Source organism: Ictidomys tridecemlineatus, chromosome 6 (assembly GCF_052094955.1).
Source record: "Ictidomys tridecemlineatus isolate mIctTri1 chromosome 6, mIctTri1.hap1, whole genome shotgun sequence".
Lineage (NCBI taxonomy): Eukaryota > Metazoa > Chordata > Mammalia > Rodentia > Sciuridae > Ictidomys > Ictidomys tridecemlineatus.
The window spans coordinates 106,435,880-106,452,439 of record NC_135482.1 but is presented as its reverse complement, the minus strand read 5'-3'; the positions used below and the strand labels follow the sequence as shown (position 1 = coordinate 106,452,439).

The 16,560-nt window shown below is 44.9% G+C and overlaps 1 protein-coding gene across 3 annotated transcripts in view; it reads right to left on the bottom strand.

The window, feature by feature from the left end:
• Positions 1-16,560, bottom strand: part of Cracr2a (calcium release activated channel regulator 2A) — a 91,156-nt gene that overhangs the window by 33,486 nt on the left and 41,110 nt on the right. For 2 of the 3 annotated variants that reach the window (XM_021732199.3, XM_040281096.2), the window contains exons 6-10: positions 12,840-12,930; positions 10,198-10,293; positions 8,198-8,385; positions 3,094-3,165; positions 1,558-1,603 (exon numbers count right to left, since the gene is read on the bottom strand). In XM_021732199.3, coding sequence (XP_021587874.1) covers positions 1,558-1,603; positions 3,094-3,165; positions 8,198-8,385; positions 10,198-10,293; positions 12,840-12,930 — 493 coding nt within the window. Of the gene's footprint in view, positions 1-1,557; positions 1,604-3,062; positions 3,166-8,197; positions 8,386-10,197; positions 10,294-12,839; positions 12,931-16,560 lie in introns of those variants that run through there. The other variant, XM_040281098.2, reaches the window with a different exon arrangement.

Genomic DNA, 16,560 nt, shown 5'->3' with positions numbered 1-16,560 from the left:
GTCAATTAACCCAGTCCATCATGCTGTTCATGACTATGCTAGTGTAAAATTTTTCAGATCTCTTGTATTAGCAGGTTGGGTGTAAACTGCTCAAACATCTGTAACACAGAACCTGAGTGAAGTGGAGGCTTATGATCCCCTTTGCCAAGGCTCCCTAACAGATGTCTTCCAGGAGACGGGTTGGTTGGGGTGGGGGGTGTTAGAGCACAGGAAGAACCTCTCATTAATCAGTCATCCCATGATTCCCAATGATCCTTAATGAGGGGAAGAGGTGCTGCGAGCTCCCAGGGCCCCTGAAGGTATGGCTTTAATGATGCCAAATGAATCTTTCATTACTATTCACATCGACAGGATTTTATCCCTCTTCCTTCAGTCTCCCATTGGAGTTCTTCATTCTACCCACTTTTCAAAGCAGAATGAGTTTGGCAGGTAAAGGGAAGCAAGTTCAAGGGATTACGATGACATTTGGTTGAAAGTTTGAAAAAAAAATCAGTGTTAGTTCTAAAACAATTATAACCATTATCATCATCAAGCAAACATGTGTAGGCTTAAGCCTTGCTCTGATAGTACACACAGGTGGGCGGCAGAGACGTTTGCTGCCGGTTGGGAATATCAAAGAAATGATGGTATTACAAAGTCCCTTAAGGACTAGTAGTAAAAACCGGGTTGGGACCAGTTCAGGGCAATCTAGCTGCCTTAGGCTGACCATAATTAGGTTACTATTTAGCCAAAGGTCCAGTACCCATTATTCTCTTTCCAAGAACTTTTCTTGAAAACTTCTAGAACATGGGAAGACAAAAGGATAGGGATTCTCTTTCCTCATGTGACAGTAGGTCATGGTCCAAGACAGTTAATGACTTTCTCAAGAACACACACATAATCCTGTAATTAGGAGGACATGTCAATCAATCTTGCTCCATTTTTCTTCCCTTAGAGAATTCAATGGCAACTTCTAAAAGGAATGATGGGCAGGGGAGCATGAAATATTAGATTTTGTTTCATGTGACCTACAGTGAAGACCTCTACACAAATATAGGATTTTATGCTATTTGGCAATAACATACATGAGTATGATGCTCAAATATGGAAGAGGAGGGGTCCCCTACAGAGTAGCAAAATGGCACATAAAATGGACTATGTAAATAGCAATATATGCATTTTTAATTTATTCTATCGCAGTGTAAAAATGCAAAAGTTAAAGGAAAGCAAGAAACTAAACATTTTGATTTAAAAGTGATAGTGACATTTCAACTGTGCCATTTCATGGAAGGAACTATCATTTCTGCATCCAAGAAATATGTAGCCCACCCAAATTGTTGTGCCAAGAGGAGGGTGTGTTACTTCATGGAAAATTCACATACTCTTACCTAGTAGTCTACCTGACATTTTTATTATTGGCAAAACATCTTAGGCCATAGACCTGCCCACATCCAAAACATAAAACTCATCCCAAATGTCTAGATGACCTTGGGTCAGTCCAGGCATGGATCTGGTTACCTCTGGACCACCACCCTTGTTTCCTGCTGTTCCCACCCCCCAGGGGCATCAGCCAATTACCTGAAAACTTATATCCTGTTCATCCCGAAGGTGTTTGTTCCTTTCCCTGTAGATAGTAAGGGGAAAGGTATTAAAATATGGAGTTTGCAGTTGACCAACCCAATAGTAGCCAATTTACTGCTCAGCTGTGTGCAGCGGAAGACATGGGAGCGTGCATTGTCTTTCCTTAAGAAAGTGGCTGAAGACAGGAGAGTTTGTATGTAAATTAGCTCGAGGAAATGGACGAGACAAATGGCTTTTTGCCCCACTGTTCTTCAGGCTCATACCAGGTCCCCATTACTAGGGGTTGCCTCCCCCTCTGGGCTTGTTATGGGCCTCCCCTTTCTGAATCATTCACTCATTCTTCAAATGTCTCCTGAACATCCACTACTTTTCAGGCCCTGTTCTAGTTATCAAGGACACATACATGGGAATAACATACATGGTTATCAAGGACACATACATGAGTATGATGCTCAACTTGATGAAGAAAACACCAAGTTCCTATCTCAGGGGATAACTGCTATTGAGAAGATACAGGGGGCAAGTGGAAAGAGGAGAGTGGCATGCTATTTTAACTAGAGTGGTCAGAAAAGGCCTTGATGGTAAGGCAGCCTCTGAGCAGAGACTTGAAGGGGAGGAGAGGAGCTAGGCAGGTACCTGGGGAGAACATTCCAGGAAGAGCAGAAACCCCAAACACCAAAACATATCTGGGCAGTGATTCACAAAGCACATATTCTTTAAAAATCAGGACCCAGCGCCCTTCTGATTAATCACTGTGCCCAAGAGGGGACCAGCAGGTAGCAGGTACAGTGACATAGAAGCCTCAGAGGCAAAACTGAAAATTCCATCGTTACCCCACATGAGTTTTTCTTGTTCTCCTCCTCCACTCCCTTGCTCCCTCCTTCTGTCCCTCCGTCCCTTTATTTCTTTCTTTCTTTTTCTTCTTCCTCTTCTTCCTCCTTTTCTTCTTCTTCTTTGCACATTCCAGATTTGAATGCTATTTTTTTTTTAGAAATCTGAGGAAACTCTTTTCTTGGTGTTGTTTGTGTTCATTTACTCAGTCCACAAACAGAAGCTGAATACAACTGAGCAAAAAGAATCATCCAGACATGGATTTCAATTCTGGCTCATCAGTGAGAGGCTATGTCTCTTATGATAAATTATTTCATTTCTCTAATATCAACTTCTTCATCAGTGAAGCACTGGGTTAACAACTGCCCTACTTACCTAACAGCTTTGTTGAAGATGAAAGAGATAATGTATCTGGCATAAAGTAGTTGCTCAATAAATCCAGTTCCAATCCTACTTGAGCAAGTACTATGCACAATACAATGAGGGACCCCAACAATGAGACAGTGCTTATCCACAAAGAAGAGCAAACTGTACAGGGAGATGGGAAAATGTGCAAAAGGACCCATCACAGAGTGGGTAGTACTCAGTTATAAACCATACATTGGAGACCAGGGGCATGAGCAATCTCTCAGCACGTAGGCAATGAAGAACTTTCACACTGGCCCTCTGACCTGGGGCTTCTGGGATGTGCCCCACATGCACCTGAGGAAATCCAGCTGCTTCAGAAGTCCAGACTTCTCCCGCTGTAGGCTCTCTGTCACCCGGTACACTTCCCTGAGGAGGAGGTAGACACAGCATGGTCAACATGATGAGTAGTGGCCATCAGGGGAGGGAGGGGGGTGACAGGACCTGAGGCACTGTGCTGAAGTTAGAGGGAGGGAACCCTCGTGCTGGAAACCAGCAGGCACAGCCTGTACTCGGGACAGAGCAGATGGAGAAACATGACCTTGGAGAGCACGTACAACGTGCAGGTGCTTATGGCCTCAGCTCAGTGCTCCTCCAGACATTGTATCTGAACATGAGAACATCCTTGTGGAACATACAGGGACAGTCAGAGAAGCTTGATGACTCTCCCAGGTCACATGGACAAGTACATCTAGACCTCTGCCCCCAACCTGCTCATTCCAGGTCATGTGCCTGTTCCACTGTTCCAAGCTTCAGACCATCCTGTCCTCTCTAGACTCTAGGGAATTAATCTTCTCCAGCCTGACCTTGGATAGTGAGAGCAAAATTTGCATGATCCCACACATCCTACTAGATGCTGATTTTGTTTGTTTGTGGGGGGCTCTAGAAGAAATCTTTCCCCTCTTCCACCTTCCCCCTCAAATCCCTAATATGTTCCTAGATCTCTGGAATTTCTCCACTGTTGGGCATTCATTTCTTTGACAGGGTTTTTCAGTCTCTGGCTATAATAGAAAGATTGAATATATCAATTGCAATCACTCATTTATATCACAGTGTGAGCTTATCAGTCATATCAGGACTCTCAAGAAAGGTGGAGAGAGAGAGGAGAGGCTGATACACAGGACAACCCAGACTGGGAGACAGAGGCCATGCCCTACAAGCTTCACCCAGGGCCTGGCCTGGAGACCTGGTTCACAAATTGAAGCAGGAAGAAGAAATGAGGTGAGGGGGAGGGGAGAAGTAAGGAGGGAAAAGCGGGAGGAAGAGGAGAAGGCAGGAGGGTGGGTGGGAGGGAAGGTGAAAGAGAGGAAGGGAGGAAGGAAAGAGGGAAGGAAGGAATTGGGAGGTCTTCAGCATCACTCACAAAGGAAAGAGAAAGAAAAATATGAAGCAGAATTGGTTGACCTTGGGAAACCTGCTTCACAATGTTGCTGTACTTTGAACCACGGTTTAGAAATTTTCAAATCACTCCCCAATCTAACCTCAAAGGCCTGGAGTGCACACTCCCAGGGCACAGCAGTTGTTAGCATAGGAGCCTCCTACAACCTGATGAAGGGGTCACTTTTGGCAAGGAGTCCAGGCAGCCTAGCCTGTGTTCACTGGGCTGAGAGGGCAGTCACCCCTCTGCCATCCCATTGATGTCATTACTGGTTCCCCAGAACTATCCTGCCAAGCACCCAGTAATCGGATTCCTTAAGAGGAATCATGTTCTCTCTCTCTCTCTTTTTTTCTCCTTTATGGAATAATTATGAAGTCACTCTATGACAATAACAGACTGAATCAAATTCCAAGTTCACCTCAGACAATCCTAATTAAGCAGTAAAACTTCTCTGGCTCCTACAGAGCCACAAATTCCTCACATTTTATTACCAACTATATTTAATTTCAACTTAAGGGAAAACAATGCATTTCTCATTATCCAAATCGGGTCCCCGAACTCTGGTCTAGGACTTTGCTCTGATTAGCACGAAGTGTGCCGATCTGCCTGTTCCTCCCTCTGTGCCCTGGGAGCTGCCAATTGCCTGTGCCTGTCTCTATGGTTCTCCCACCCCAGCCCTGGCTCCTGCCTCTCTCCAGGGATAGCTACAGCAGATAGCTTTTCCCCTACTGAGGAAAAATCACCCACTGGAGATCCAAGGCCTGGGTTCTCACTGAGTGTTTGAGAAACCAATTCCTAAATCATAATGCATTCTGGACCTTCTCCAGCCCTGTCTACAGCACCAGTGGATGGATGGAGATGCACAAACACGTGAAGGACATACATGATTTTGCTTGTTTATAGTGAAATGCATGGTCCTTCCACAACCAGCCATCCAAGAATTTGGATGGAAAGACTTGTGCAAATATATGTTATCTCCTTGTCCAGTGCACACGTGTCTATTTAGATAAAAGTACATGCACCCCCACACACATATTCAGATACTTTTTGTGTGTTGACATAAAAAGAAAGGCTCTGGGAAAAAAATCACATGTGGATATTTGGCTTGCTGATTTTTAACCTCTAAGCTAGAGGCTCACAAATTCTAGTCCTTGGTAATATGCAAACTGAAAGAGAAAGAACCTGCTATTTTTTGTTGTAGTCATTGGCAGGAGGTTTATGGGTCCCTTTAGGGAACTGCTGTTGGCTTGGTTTTTAGAAAGAGAAGAGATATGGAACACTTTACAAAATATATTGTCAAGTGAGAAATGCAAGATTAAGCAGCACAGAATGCCTGGTATGCTACCATCTCCTAAAGAAAAACACACACACACGTGTGTGTGTGTGTGTGTGTGTGTGTGTGTGTGTGTACATGCACATGTTTACACACAATGGAGCATACTCTGGAAGGACCCACTAGAGGACCCACCATGTCTGGTGGCCTCTGGGTGACAGGAGACACTGGTCCTGGGGATGGGCAGCATACACCTTTTTGGGTGTTTATGCTTTTGAGCTTGTCATAAACTATCCACTCAAGATAAAAGTTAATTAAAAAATAAACAGAGAAATGCTTATCAGCTGACCTTCATCTTTATATTATCTCCCAGCTTGAGAGTTCTTTCCTGAATCTCATTTTAAAATCTAGTTCTCCTACCTTGAGCATCTTCGGAGAACAGGAAAATTAATTTTGCTTGTACAGAATTCTTGCTGATAAGTGTCTAAGTCTGTTTACCTTGAACCCCACCCTCTCCCCTCCCAGCTACTCTGGAGCAGCATCAGGAAGCAAGACTTTGTCAGGGGGAAGCAGGAACATCAGAAGAACAGCCTCTGTCCTTGGTTTCTGGCAGTAGCTAGCTTCGGGTGGAATCCGGGTGGCCACTACCCTCTTTGAGCCTCAACTTCTTCCTGCATAAAGCGAAGGTGGTGGGTTGGAGCACTGAGATCCTGTCAGGGGTGCTGGTCTGCAATTCCATTCTACAGAGAACAAGCTGGGGCTCCCCTGCTCTTCTCCCTGGGGCTCCCTGGGTGGGACTTGCTCTCCGGGCCCCAGCAAAGCTTTTAGCTGCACAAGAATATTTCTTGAAAAAAGAGTTGTGAAGGTTGTGGGATCCGATATCTCTCTTCCTTCTTACCCTCTTCCCCTCCCTCTTTACAATTCTGGACCTCCAGGGATTGTGCCTGGCTTGGTTAATTAAGATAAGACTTTGGGAGGCTCTGGATCTCCGCTGAGTTGCAATGCTGCAGCTCTGGGTGTTGATTTCCATTTGCTGTTCTAATGCTTGTTGTGCCCTCAGATGCTGGTTGCTTTGAGAACTTGATTGAATTTTAAGAGCCTGAATCCTTAATTCTGTTTGTAAAGTTAAATGCCTATGCCTTGTTGACCTGCTCTCAATGAGGAGGAACTGATTTTGCTTGTTTATAATGAAATACATGGTCCCCTCCTCAACTGGCCGTCCAAGAGTTGGAAGGGAAGGACTTGGCTGGGTTTTGTTTATACTTTCTTTATACTGGGGATTGAACACAGGGGTACAACCCCAGCCCTTTTTATTTTTTATTTTGAAACAGTGTCTCCCTAAGTTGCTTAGAACCTTGTTAAGTTGCTGAGGCTGTCCTTGAACTTGAGATCCTCCTGCCTCAGCCTCCCTAGGCGATAGGATTACCAACCTGGCTTAGCTTTGTTTTAAGTCAACTATTTGGGAGTGTTCTATTTGTTCAAACTGGAGATCTCTTACTAGGGTAAAATTTCCAGTCCAAACACATTTCCTTCCTTGCATCCTTATCCAAATGGTACAGGATTCCACAGTTGAACAAAATTGATTTAGGCACATTTGATTTAGGCCTATGCACCAGAATCTTGCAGTGGTCAGACAAAGAGAGTGAGGGCTTTCACTTAATAGTAGGTGTAAACATACGCAAAGCATTAGGCACTATAAACACTACTGGACTTTTCTCTGGAATAAGACTTTCAGTGTTTACTGGCACCATTCAGGACCAGACACACAATGACTTTGCAGAATGAATGCAGGCGTAAGTAAGTGAATGATGGCCAGTCCCACTCCTGTGTAAGGATTTTCTGGCTGGCTCATTATTTTCTGGGGGTGTCAGCAGGGTGTGTCTAACACTCAGCATCCTGAGGCTGATACTGAAAACCTCTGATTCTTGGTTTCCTCATCTGTAAATCAGAATTTATAATGTACCAGCCACATCGGGATGCTATAAGATCAAATGAGATGATGTCAAATTATTAATATAAATGAGTATGTTAATGGATCTGTGTGATACCTAGCATGGAACAGTTTGCAATAAATGTCTGTCAAATGAAAAAGTCAATGAATGTGTTGATAAATGAGTGGGCAAATAAACAAGTGAGATATCTCTGCCTTGGTCTCAAAATACATTTCTTTTGGAACACCTAACATGCCTAAGACAAGATAAAGAACTGATTTTGTAGCAATCCCTTTAGCTTAACATAAGACCCACCCCTTGGTTCCCACTCAGGTGTGCCTTTGCTTAGCCAACTGAGCCAATGGTCAGAGACCAAAAGAAGTTCACAGGCAAATCAAGACCTGAGAGATGTGGGCTTCCCTGCACTGGGCCCACTGGGCTCACAGAAGGACTCTGCTAGGAGAAAATGGGCAGAACTACAGTGACCGGTTCAGAGACTTGCCACACACCTATCAAATTACCTGCTGACTTCAGAAGTCTGTCAATTCCCTTGACATCTGCATAGAATGCTGCACATTTATGGGTGGAATAGCATGTCTTTCTAGCCACATAATCAGTTTACTGAGATGAGGGCTACCTGTTTCTTGTGGATCCCAGGTAATGCATGGCACAGACTGCTTCACAGTCTCTGAATTCTAGAAGGGGGTTAGGAGAAGAATCAGGGAAGAAAGAGCTCAAGGGTATGGAGTCTCTAAGAGGGGAGATAACGTGCAGTCAAGGGGGTGGGAGAACAGCAGGAGGGTACAAAATGGTACTCACAGCTCCTTCTCCTGCTGCAGTTTACAGGCCTCTTGCTGGAGGATTTCCAGCTGCTGCTGAGCATCCTGGAGCTCCCGGGAGGTCCGCTCCAGCTCCCGCGCCAGCTCCTGGTTAGTAAGCTTTAGCTTGGTATTCTCAGCCGTGGTCTCGTGCTTGTCGTTATGCAGGGCTGTGCACTGGCCTTCCAGCTGGAAATGAACGTGGAAGCAGAGGGCAGTGACAAGCCACCATCATCAGCAAGCCACCTGCCCAGGCCTCTCCTTGCTTTCCGGGTGGGCAGACAGGGACCATCACTGCCCCAACTCCTTGGTCCCCAGCCTAAATCAGCATTTTCTGCTGTTCACTGACACACAGGCACTCCTGCACTGAGAAAGGAGCTTTTGGAGCACATCTCTTCTCTCCCCTGTCTTCATAGGACCACTAAACATGCCAGCGAGGGGTGTGGACTGTTTCAAAAGGACCACTAGCAAAGGAAATTCCATAATCCATCTGTGTCTCTCATCCCAAAGTCAGAATAGTCTTGAGATCTAACCTAAATCCCTTTGTCCTCTAAGCTAATTTCTTTTCCTTGGTCTTGACACAGTTAAGTGGCGCTCTTCATAAAACCATCCTTCCCAATTATGAACGCTGAGTGTAAATCTGTTTATTCCATTGTTATCTCTCAGCTAAATAAGTTCAGTTCCTTTAATCTCTGTCAAAAAAAAAAAAATCTTTCCAGAAACCCAGGAAACTCTTAGGGAATAACTAAAACTGGTCACATAGACCCCACATTTTCTCATGTCCCTAAAGCAAATAAAAACCCTGTATTTTGATAACTTTGGCTTCGCTCAGCTAGGAATGATGCTTTGCAGGACTTCCAACCCTCTCACCAGAGGAATTGGCCAACCAAGGCGAATCTATCAATAAATTCCGTTTAATGAATGTGGCCAGTAAAGGGAGGAGGAAGCAACAATAAGGAATTTTGTGCAACACTCAAGAGGCTCCTGTGTAATCAGGCAAGCATGCAGTAATTAAATCGAGTGGCAATCATTCATTTGAGGAATAAATCTAATTGCTAAGATGTAATGTGTTGTGGTGGGGGAGGCAGAAGAGTAGGAGAAGCAAGTGCTGCTGTGGACAGGGACTGGCAAGGGGACTAGCAGTTCCTGGAGTGAACATCATCTGGCTGCAGAAAGAACGAAACCCAAGTTCAAAGCTGGGCAGCAGCCACAGTCCCCAGCCTTAGCAGGGGTGGCTTTAAGCTTATTTTAATGTGTTGCTAAAAATAGTTCTATTTGCAGGGAAGCAAAGTGTCTGGGTCTTTCCAGGGCTGGATTCCTTCCAGAACCAGGCAAAATGAACAGGAGGCCAGAGGCATCCTAGCCTCTCTCCTCCATAAGCCCTTACTTTAGAAAGCAGGCCACTGAGGCTCTCCTAGGCAATCAGTCTTCCTGGGGCTGTGAGCCAGGTGTCCCCAGCCACAATGACACTGTCCTGAATAGCACACCATCTAGTCTGCCTCCTGGAGGGTCAGGCAGTCAGAGAGGAGTGTCTGTGCCTGCATCCATCCTGCAGAGTGATGGGGGCTATGGAGCCTAAAGAACTTTGCCCAGGTGTGTGGGCAGGCAGGGAAGGGACACACAACTTTGAAGAGCCTTTTCAAGCCAGAGATGTCCATAGGCATCCTGGAGGGGAGCAAATTGTCTGAAGCCCTTTTCCAAATAAGTTCAAGTTTTGGCATTCTCGTGGCCCCTGGGCATGACTACATGAAAATGTCTGTATTTCCTCTGGGAATTCTTAGTGATATTTTCAAATTAAACACCTGGCATTGGAGAAGTAAAGGCTTTACCTGGGATCAGCAAGGCTTTCCCTGTGACTTTAAATGCTACCTTGTACATTCATATGGTTCTTCTTGGATTAAATTTAAAAGTTCATAAGTGAATGGCAGGGAAAGCGAGCTAGAGCCAGCAACAAGGGTGGAAGAAAGATCCTGATACTCTGAGGACACTGGCAAAACATACCCTTTTCTGCTTCTGGTTGAGTCTTTCCAGCTCCTGCTCCTTAGCAATTAGCTTCTTTTCCAGCTCCTGACTGCGGGCCTGGAACCTCTCCGTGTCCTGCCAAATAGGGTAGAGGGGATGCATGGGGCACACAGTGCACCTGGGTTGTAGACTTGTCCTTCTTCTTGAAACTACTCTTCAGCAGGACAGGCCACCGGCCCCTTTGTACTTTGAGGCCCTTCCCCCACATTCCAGGGCTTTGGTGACCTGCCTGCCCTATAGGTAAGGACCCATGAGACAGAGAAAGCACAAGAGCTCAGTGAGGCACTATGTGAAGTGTCACCAAGTGTGACCATGTCCCATACCCATGCACCACCACTTTTCCTCTACCCCCCCCAAATTGACCCAGTGTCAATTAGTGGTAGAATACTGGACAGGAAGAATAGGGGCCTCACTGAAATCTTGGGTCTCTCTTTCCTCATCTGTAAATCGTGGGTAGAAGGGGGAGGTAGATGGTCTCAAAAATCCCTTCCAATTTGGAGATTCTTTTCCACATGGGGCACTGCCATTGGGTCACTTTACCTTATCCTCACTCTCCAAACACTTCTTCTTGAGAGTCTGAGTCCTCACTATTTTCCATTGTGAGTGAGTCTCCCAGGCCCTGCTGCTTGTGATATCTCTGCCTCTGAGCTCAGAAACCCCTCCCCTCCAGCCTTAGATTGGACTCCCCCACTCAGAAAATACTGAGGGCCTAATGATTCAGGTGTAAAGGGAGCTGGCTATGGGATAGACAGGAAAGTGTGTGGGGATGCCTGACACTCTCAACAGAGCCAGGTCTAGTGGAAGCGCCCTGAGTGGGACCTCAGGAGACTTGGCTTTAGCCTTTGAATCTCCCGATTAAATTGTATCATTCTTCTGGATCATCGTTTCTCTGCTCACGGAGTAAAAACAAAAATGCTCATGCTACTCTCAGTCTGGAGTTGGAGGTACAAGTGATCAAAAACTAACTTTCATTCTGATTAAACCCAATGGAAAGTGTAGAGCCAGGATCCAAACCTGGTTAGAGGGTTGTCCACAATGTCATAAACTGTGATATCAGTATCCTCACTCTGTGGCCCGGCAGAAGTTCAAGTATCTAAATGCTTAATAGCACAAAGACATCATAAGAGTTCCCATGTTCATGGGAATTGAGGTTTCTGGGTATTCGGATTTAAGAAGAGAGAAGGGGACAGAGAGAAGGGCATGGCATCATAGCCAGATCCTAAATGGTCCTAATTTGTTCCTGAATTTCTCCTCTGACCTCTGTCCACTCCCAACCTCCTCGCAAGGCCCACCATTAGCGTCTGAAACATGCATTCAGCCTGTAGGCATGGACCAGGTAGAGGGGGCAAAATGCCTGCAGAGCTTGTCCCCTCTATATATCATGTCATTTGGGATGAAGAGTTGGTTCTTCTATCACAGGGGCCAGGGGAAGTTGCTGTTGCAGAGACTATTTTAGATTTGTTGATGGAAGGGTGTGAGCAGTGCTTACGCACATTCAACAACTGGGGACAGCCAGAGGTTTCCAAGCTCTAAAAGAAAATCAGGGTGGTCCAAACACATTGACAAGCCTCCAGGGGCTATGGTTGGAGAACATGGCTGGATTTTTCTGAGAAGCATTCCAATTTCTCTCAGTTTGAATGACATCTGTGATAATAAGTGGAGTAATGGTGTGGATAATTTGAAGCAGCATAAAATTAGAAATTGGTCCAAGGGAAGGGGTTGGGACAACAGCCCAGGCTCAGTGCTGAGAAGCAGTGAAGGCTGTTATTCCACAGCTTTTCTTTTTCTTTTCTTTTTCAGTGCGGTGGATCAAACCCAGGGCCTTGTGCATGCTAGGCAAGCACTCTATAGCACTGAGCTGCATCCCCAGCCCTCAGCTTTTCTTTTTTTTTTTTAATGAACATATTCCAAAAAGACCTTGCTGAGCTCTGTAAGGGAAAGCTTCACCAGTCCTGACCTCCCAAGATAAACAGCAGGACTTGGTAAGATCCAAGTATGTGTCAGACTAGGAACAAGGGATGTGAGCTTCACATTTTCTCCCATGGTATCTGAGGTTTTTTCCTTGACTATTACATTTTCTAGGTGTCTAAGGGAAAAGAATGAGCAGTCTAATTTCCAAAGGCCATCCTGTTGGAGCATGGAGTAAAATGGACTGGTGTATTTGAGTGAGTCTGCTACATAGGTCTAGGGGCCAGCCAATGTCAAACCCAATCTCCAGGCTACTTCAGCTGGTAAAGTATGCCCTGTCATCCATCCCTTCACCTATCCATCCATCCATCCATCCATCCATCCATCCATCCATCCATCCACTAGCCCATTCATTCATTGACTCAACAAATATCTGTTGAGTACCTACTATGTTCTAAGCATCACCTAAGAAATGAGGAGACATTAGTAAGTAAAAGATAAAAGATTCCTGCTTTGTGGAGTTTACACGTGAGGGAGATAGACAACAGTCAATAAAAATAAACAACTACATTATATGTCATGTTCAAAGGTGACAAATGCCTTAGGGAAAAATAAAATGGAGAAAGTAGCATTACCAATAGGAGTATTGCAATCTTACATTCAGGGGTGGTGAATATGTCAACTTGGCTAAGCCCAGGGAGTGGACAACTCACTTTCAGGAGAAACTGCTCCCTCTCGCTTTTGATTTGTTGTTCCATCTCCTCATAGAGATGCTGGATCTCTTCATCATAAGCAGCGATTTTCCTACAGAGGTGGCAAAAGGAGAGTATGATGGGGTCTGCTCCGAGATCCCCTATCCCACAGTGATAATTCCAAGAGCTGTGGGTGGTGGGGGTGACTGACAGATCAGGTCAGCCATGGCTGCAGGATCAGTCCCTTGGGATCAGTTGACCTAACAGGTATGCAGACCACCAAGGCCCAGCTGGACCTACTCTGACTGCTGGTAGATGTCATGGGACCTCTCCTCCTTGCATCTCCCAGGCACCACTCCCAGCTGATCCAGATGCTTCTCAGTGAAGCTTCCTTGGACCCATCTTCCCTGTATTCTGCTTTATTTCAAGGCCCCAGCCTTTGCCAAACTCACCATGACTCCTTCTGCTGATCCCTGTACTTGGGGACAGTATGAAGTTACATTGTGTGGGCTTCTCTCCTGTTCACGGTCTTGGTTTACCTCATTTCCAGTTTGGATGCTTTCTCTACCTGTCTACATCAGCACTATCTGACACTGCTCTGTCAGAAGACTCTCCCTGAAATTGTGTGTGTAAGTTTGTGAGATCCATAATTCTTGTATGATAATGGATTAAAGGCTGGTGATGATAACGCCATGTCCTCATGCCTACTTTCACTCTTGCCATCCTCTCCCTGCTCTGAAGAGCCCCCAGGACAGAAAGTGAGCGCCTGGGAACTCTGCTTCTACAGAAAAAGACAAAGCTGTGGGGATGAGGTTTGCAGGTCAGGGATGATTTTTTTTTTTTTTTTGGTTCCCCTTTCTCTCCTAACAATAGGCTCTCCTTCTAATGCTCTTACAAATTAAAACAGGAAGGACCCAACGTCACCATTTGGCCTGAAACTAGAAGTTATCATAAGAAGCATCAAAAAATCCAAGTACTTACATTTTATACCTTTTCTCTGACCAGGAAGTAATACACCTCTCTTGGGCCTCTACTCCCCGACCTCTCCCCTCCTATCAAGAGAACTCCTGGTTCCATGAACAGGCTGACGTCATAGCTCTTAAGGCCTATTTTGAATGTGTAACACACATGCACAGACACATCCCAAAGTTTGTCATCTGCCATTATCAATGCTAATGATGGCAAGCCCACTCTGCCCCAATCCAAGAGATTTCAATAATTGAGAAAATGGCCCTAGTTCCCAGTTCTAAGAAGTACTAGGAAGATTTCTGAACAAAAAATGATGGCTGTCCACTTGGGACTTTAATCCAGAGCTAGACCTTCCCTGTGTCCTAGGCTTTATCACAGACCAATTCTGTCCCCTCTTCTCTTACTGCCAGTAGAGGGTACATTTGCACCACATGCACAGACTCAGAAATGAACATGGTGCCATTTTGACTGGCATTCTTCCAGCTCTTCAGAACCCCTGGTGTGAGTCTCCATAGTCAAGGTCATTCAAAACAGAGCACCAACCTCTGAGTAGCCATTCTTGGCTGTACCCTCAAAACTAGAGACTTGACATTCAGAAATTGTACCTCAATGGCCTTTGGGTATGCTCGGCAAAGATGGACGTCCTCCAGGACCTCCATGAACTGAGACCCTGTCTTTATGAATGTGTTTGTTATCCCTGATGTAACAAGTATCTTTTGGCTAAGAGTAAGACACCTCTTCTTGGTAAATGACAGGTGTTCAAGATTGTTACATTTGCTTCAGCTAACTCATGACAATTAAAAAGGAAATCCTGGAGGGAAAGTAAGAAGAAAAAGCCCATCTATTGAATAGAAACATTTTAGAGTAGGAAACAGATACAGTTTGAAGAAACTTTTGAAAAGCAAGATGATTTTCTTTTGGTCCCTGGAACTCTCTTCCATGATTGAAGAAATTCAGATGCTAGGTAGCAAAGGGTATTAAGGAAAATTTTATCTAGTGATTTCACTATATAAATATTGGAGAACTAATAAGGTGAGATGAGAGCAACTTAAAAATTGATTTGGCTCTGCTAAAGCAATGCTAATTACAGACATTCATGTAAACTGTTTACCATTTATGCCTAATAACCATGCAGGACATTAATTCTATGATATCATTAAAAGTCTTCTATTAATTTTGCTTGGAGGTTCACTTGATTAAATTGACACTGTCTCTGATTTTCATGTTCACATGCCAGTTTGCTTGTCATGAATTAAATTATTTTACAAACCATTATAGACAAATGGAGGGAAAGCAGATAGAGTCTCTAAATGGTGTCTACTGCCAGCCCTTGCTCACAAAGCCTCTCTACAGCAAGGAACCCTGGGATTCTATGTGGGCATTGGTGATCCTGGGCTCAGCCAGACTCAAATGTGGAACCAAGCCTTTGGAAATACCAGTCTCCTGGGAAACTCTGCAGGCTTAAATGACATCATGACAAGCCTGGGTTAGAACATGTCAGTCCCAGGAACATGGAACATGAAGGTGCTACTCCAACCAACTGCGTCACTGAGCCAACTCAGAGGTCAGTCACAAGTCCCAGATCCTAATCTCTGATTTTAGAACTGGCTCATTTCCTCCACGTGACCTTGGGCTAGTGCTCTGACCTCTTGCCATCGAAGGTAGCACCTACCCTGCATTCCTCCTGACATTGTAAGGACAAACAGTAAAGTGGATGTGCAGTGGTCAGAAACACCACATCCTAAATAAACGTACAGGGTTATTTATTCTTGTGATTATTATTATGAGCTGAGGAGGGCAAGGGAACAGTGCTCTCTGAGAGGAAGAAGGTCTTAGTTTCAAGGATAACAGGGTTGCTGGGTTTGGAAAGGCTCAGGGGCACTCAGAAAATGAAGAAAAAGCTCGGTCAATAAAAGCTCTTGTCAGAGCAATGCATTAGAGACGTAGGTTGCATGTGAGCTGGAACTGCAGAGCACAAGCCTGTGTCAGCAGGGAGCTCCGCAGGGGCTGTGAAAGCAGCAGTGGTTAGAGACACTCTGAAAGGATCTGCACACCTGGCACGCAGTGTTCCAACCAGGCATGCCACATCCTGCATCAAAGGAGAGAGAACCATCATGTTTGCTTATTTATATATATCATAGATAATCTTTGTACCACAATTTCTAAAACCACTCATGTTACCTAATGCCTACCAGCACAGACTTTGTAGTCTTCTCCAGGAGGATTGCTCCCATCCTTCTGACCCTCGCCAAACCCTTGTTTGAACTCCTGTTGAACGTCTTCATTTGATTACCAGATGTTTAATTTTCAGTATTCCCAAATTCTTCAGGTTTCACTTGGGTTCAGACTATCTCTATCAGTCATATACTCTCAAACCTTCATGTGTGAAAAATGTTAATGTTGGACTCTGCTTAATTAGCAATTTGGGGTACCAGACTCAGAAGTTCAGGGGCCATATTGAGGGAATACCGTATTCTAGGGGAATTGAATAATTTCAGGGTTGGGAGTTTTGCAAGGTCCAACCACCTCTCTTTTCCAGTGTTAAAATCCTTGCCACAATCAAGAATTTACCCAACTTGGTAAGAACACCTCCAGCAATAAGGAACTTGCTATCTCTTCATGCACTCCTTTTGTCTTTGGAATATTCTGGATCATAGAAATCTGCCTTCTCATGACCTTACCCCTCTTCTGCATAACAGTGCTTCATATGTTTGAGAAAAGCATCAAGACTTCAAGGAGCTGCCTTGGGTTCAGGCCAAACTTACTACTTCCT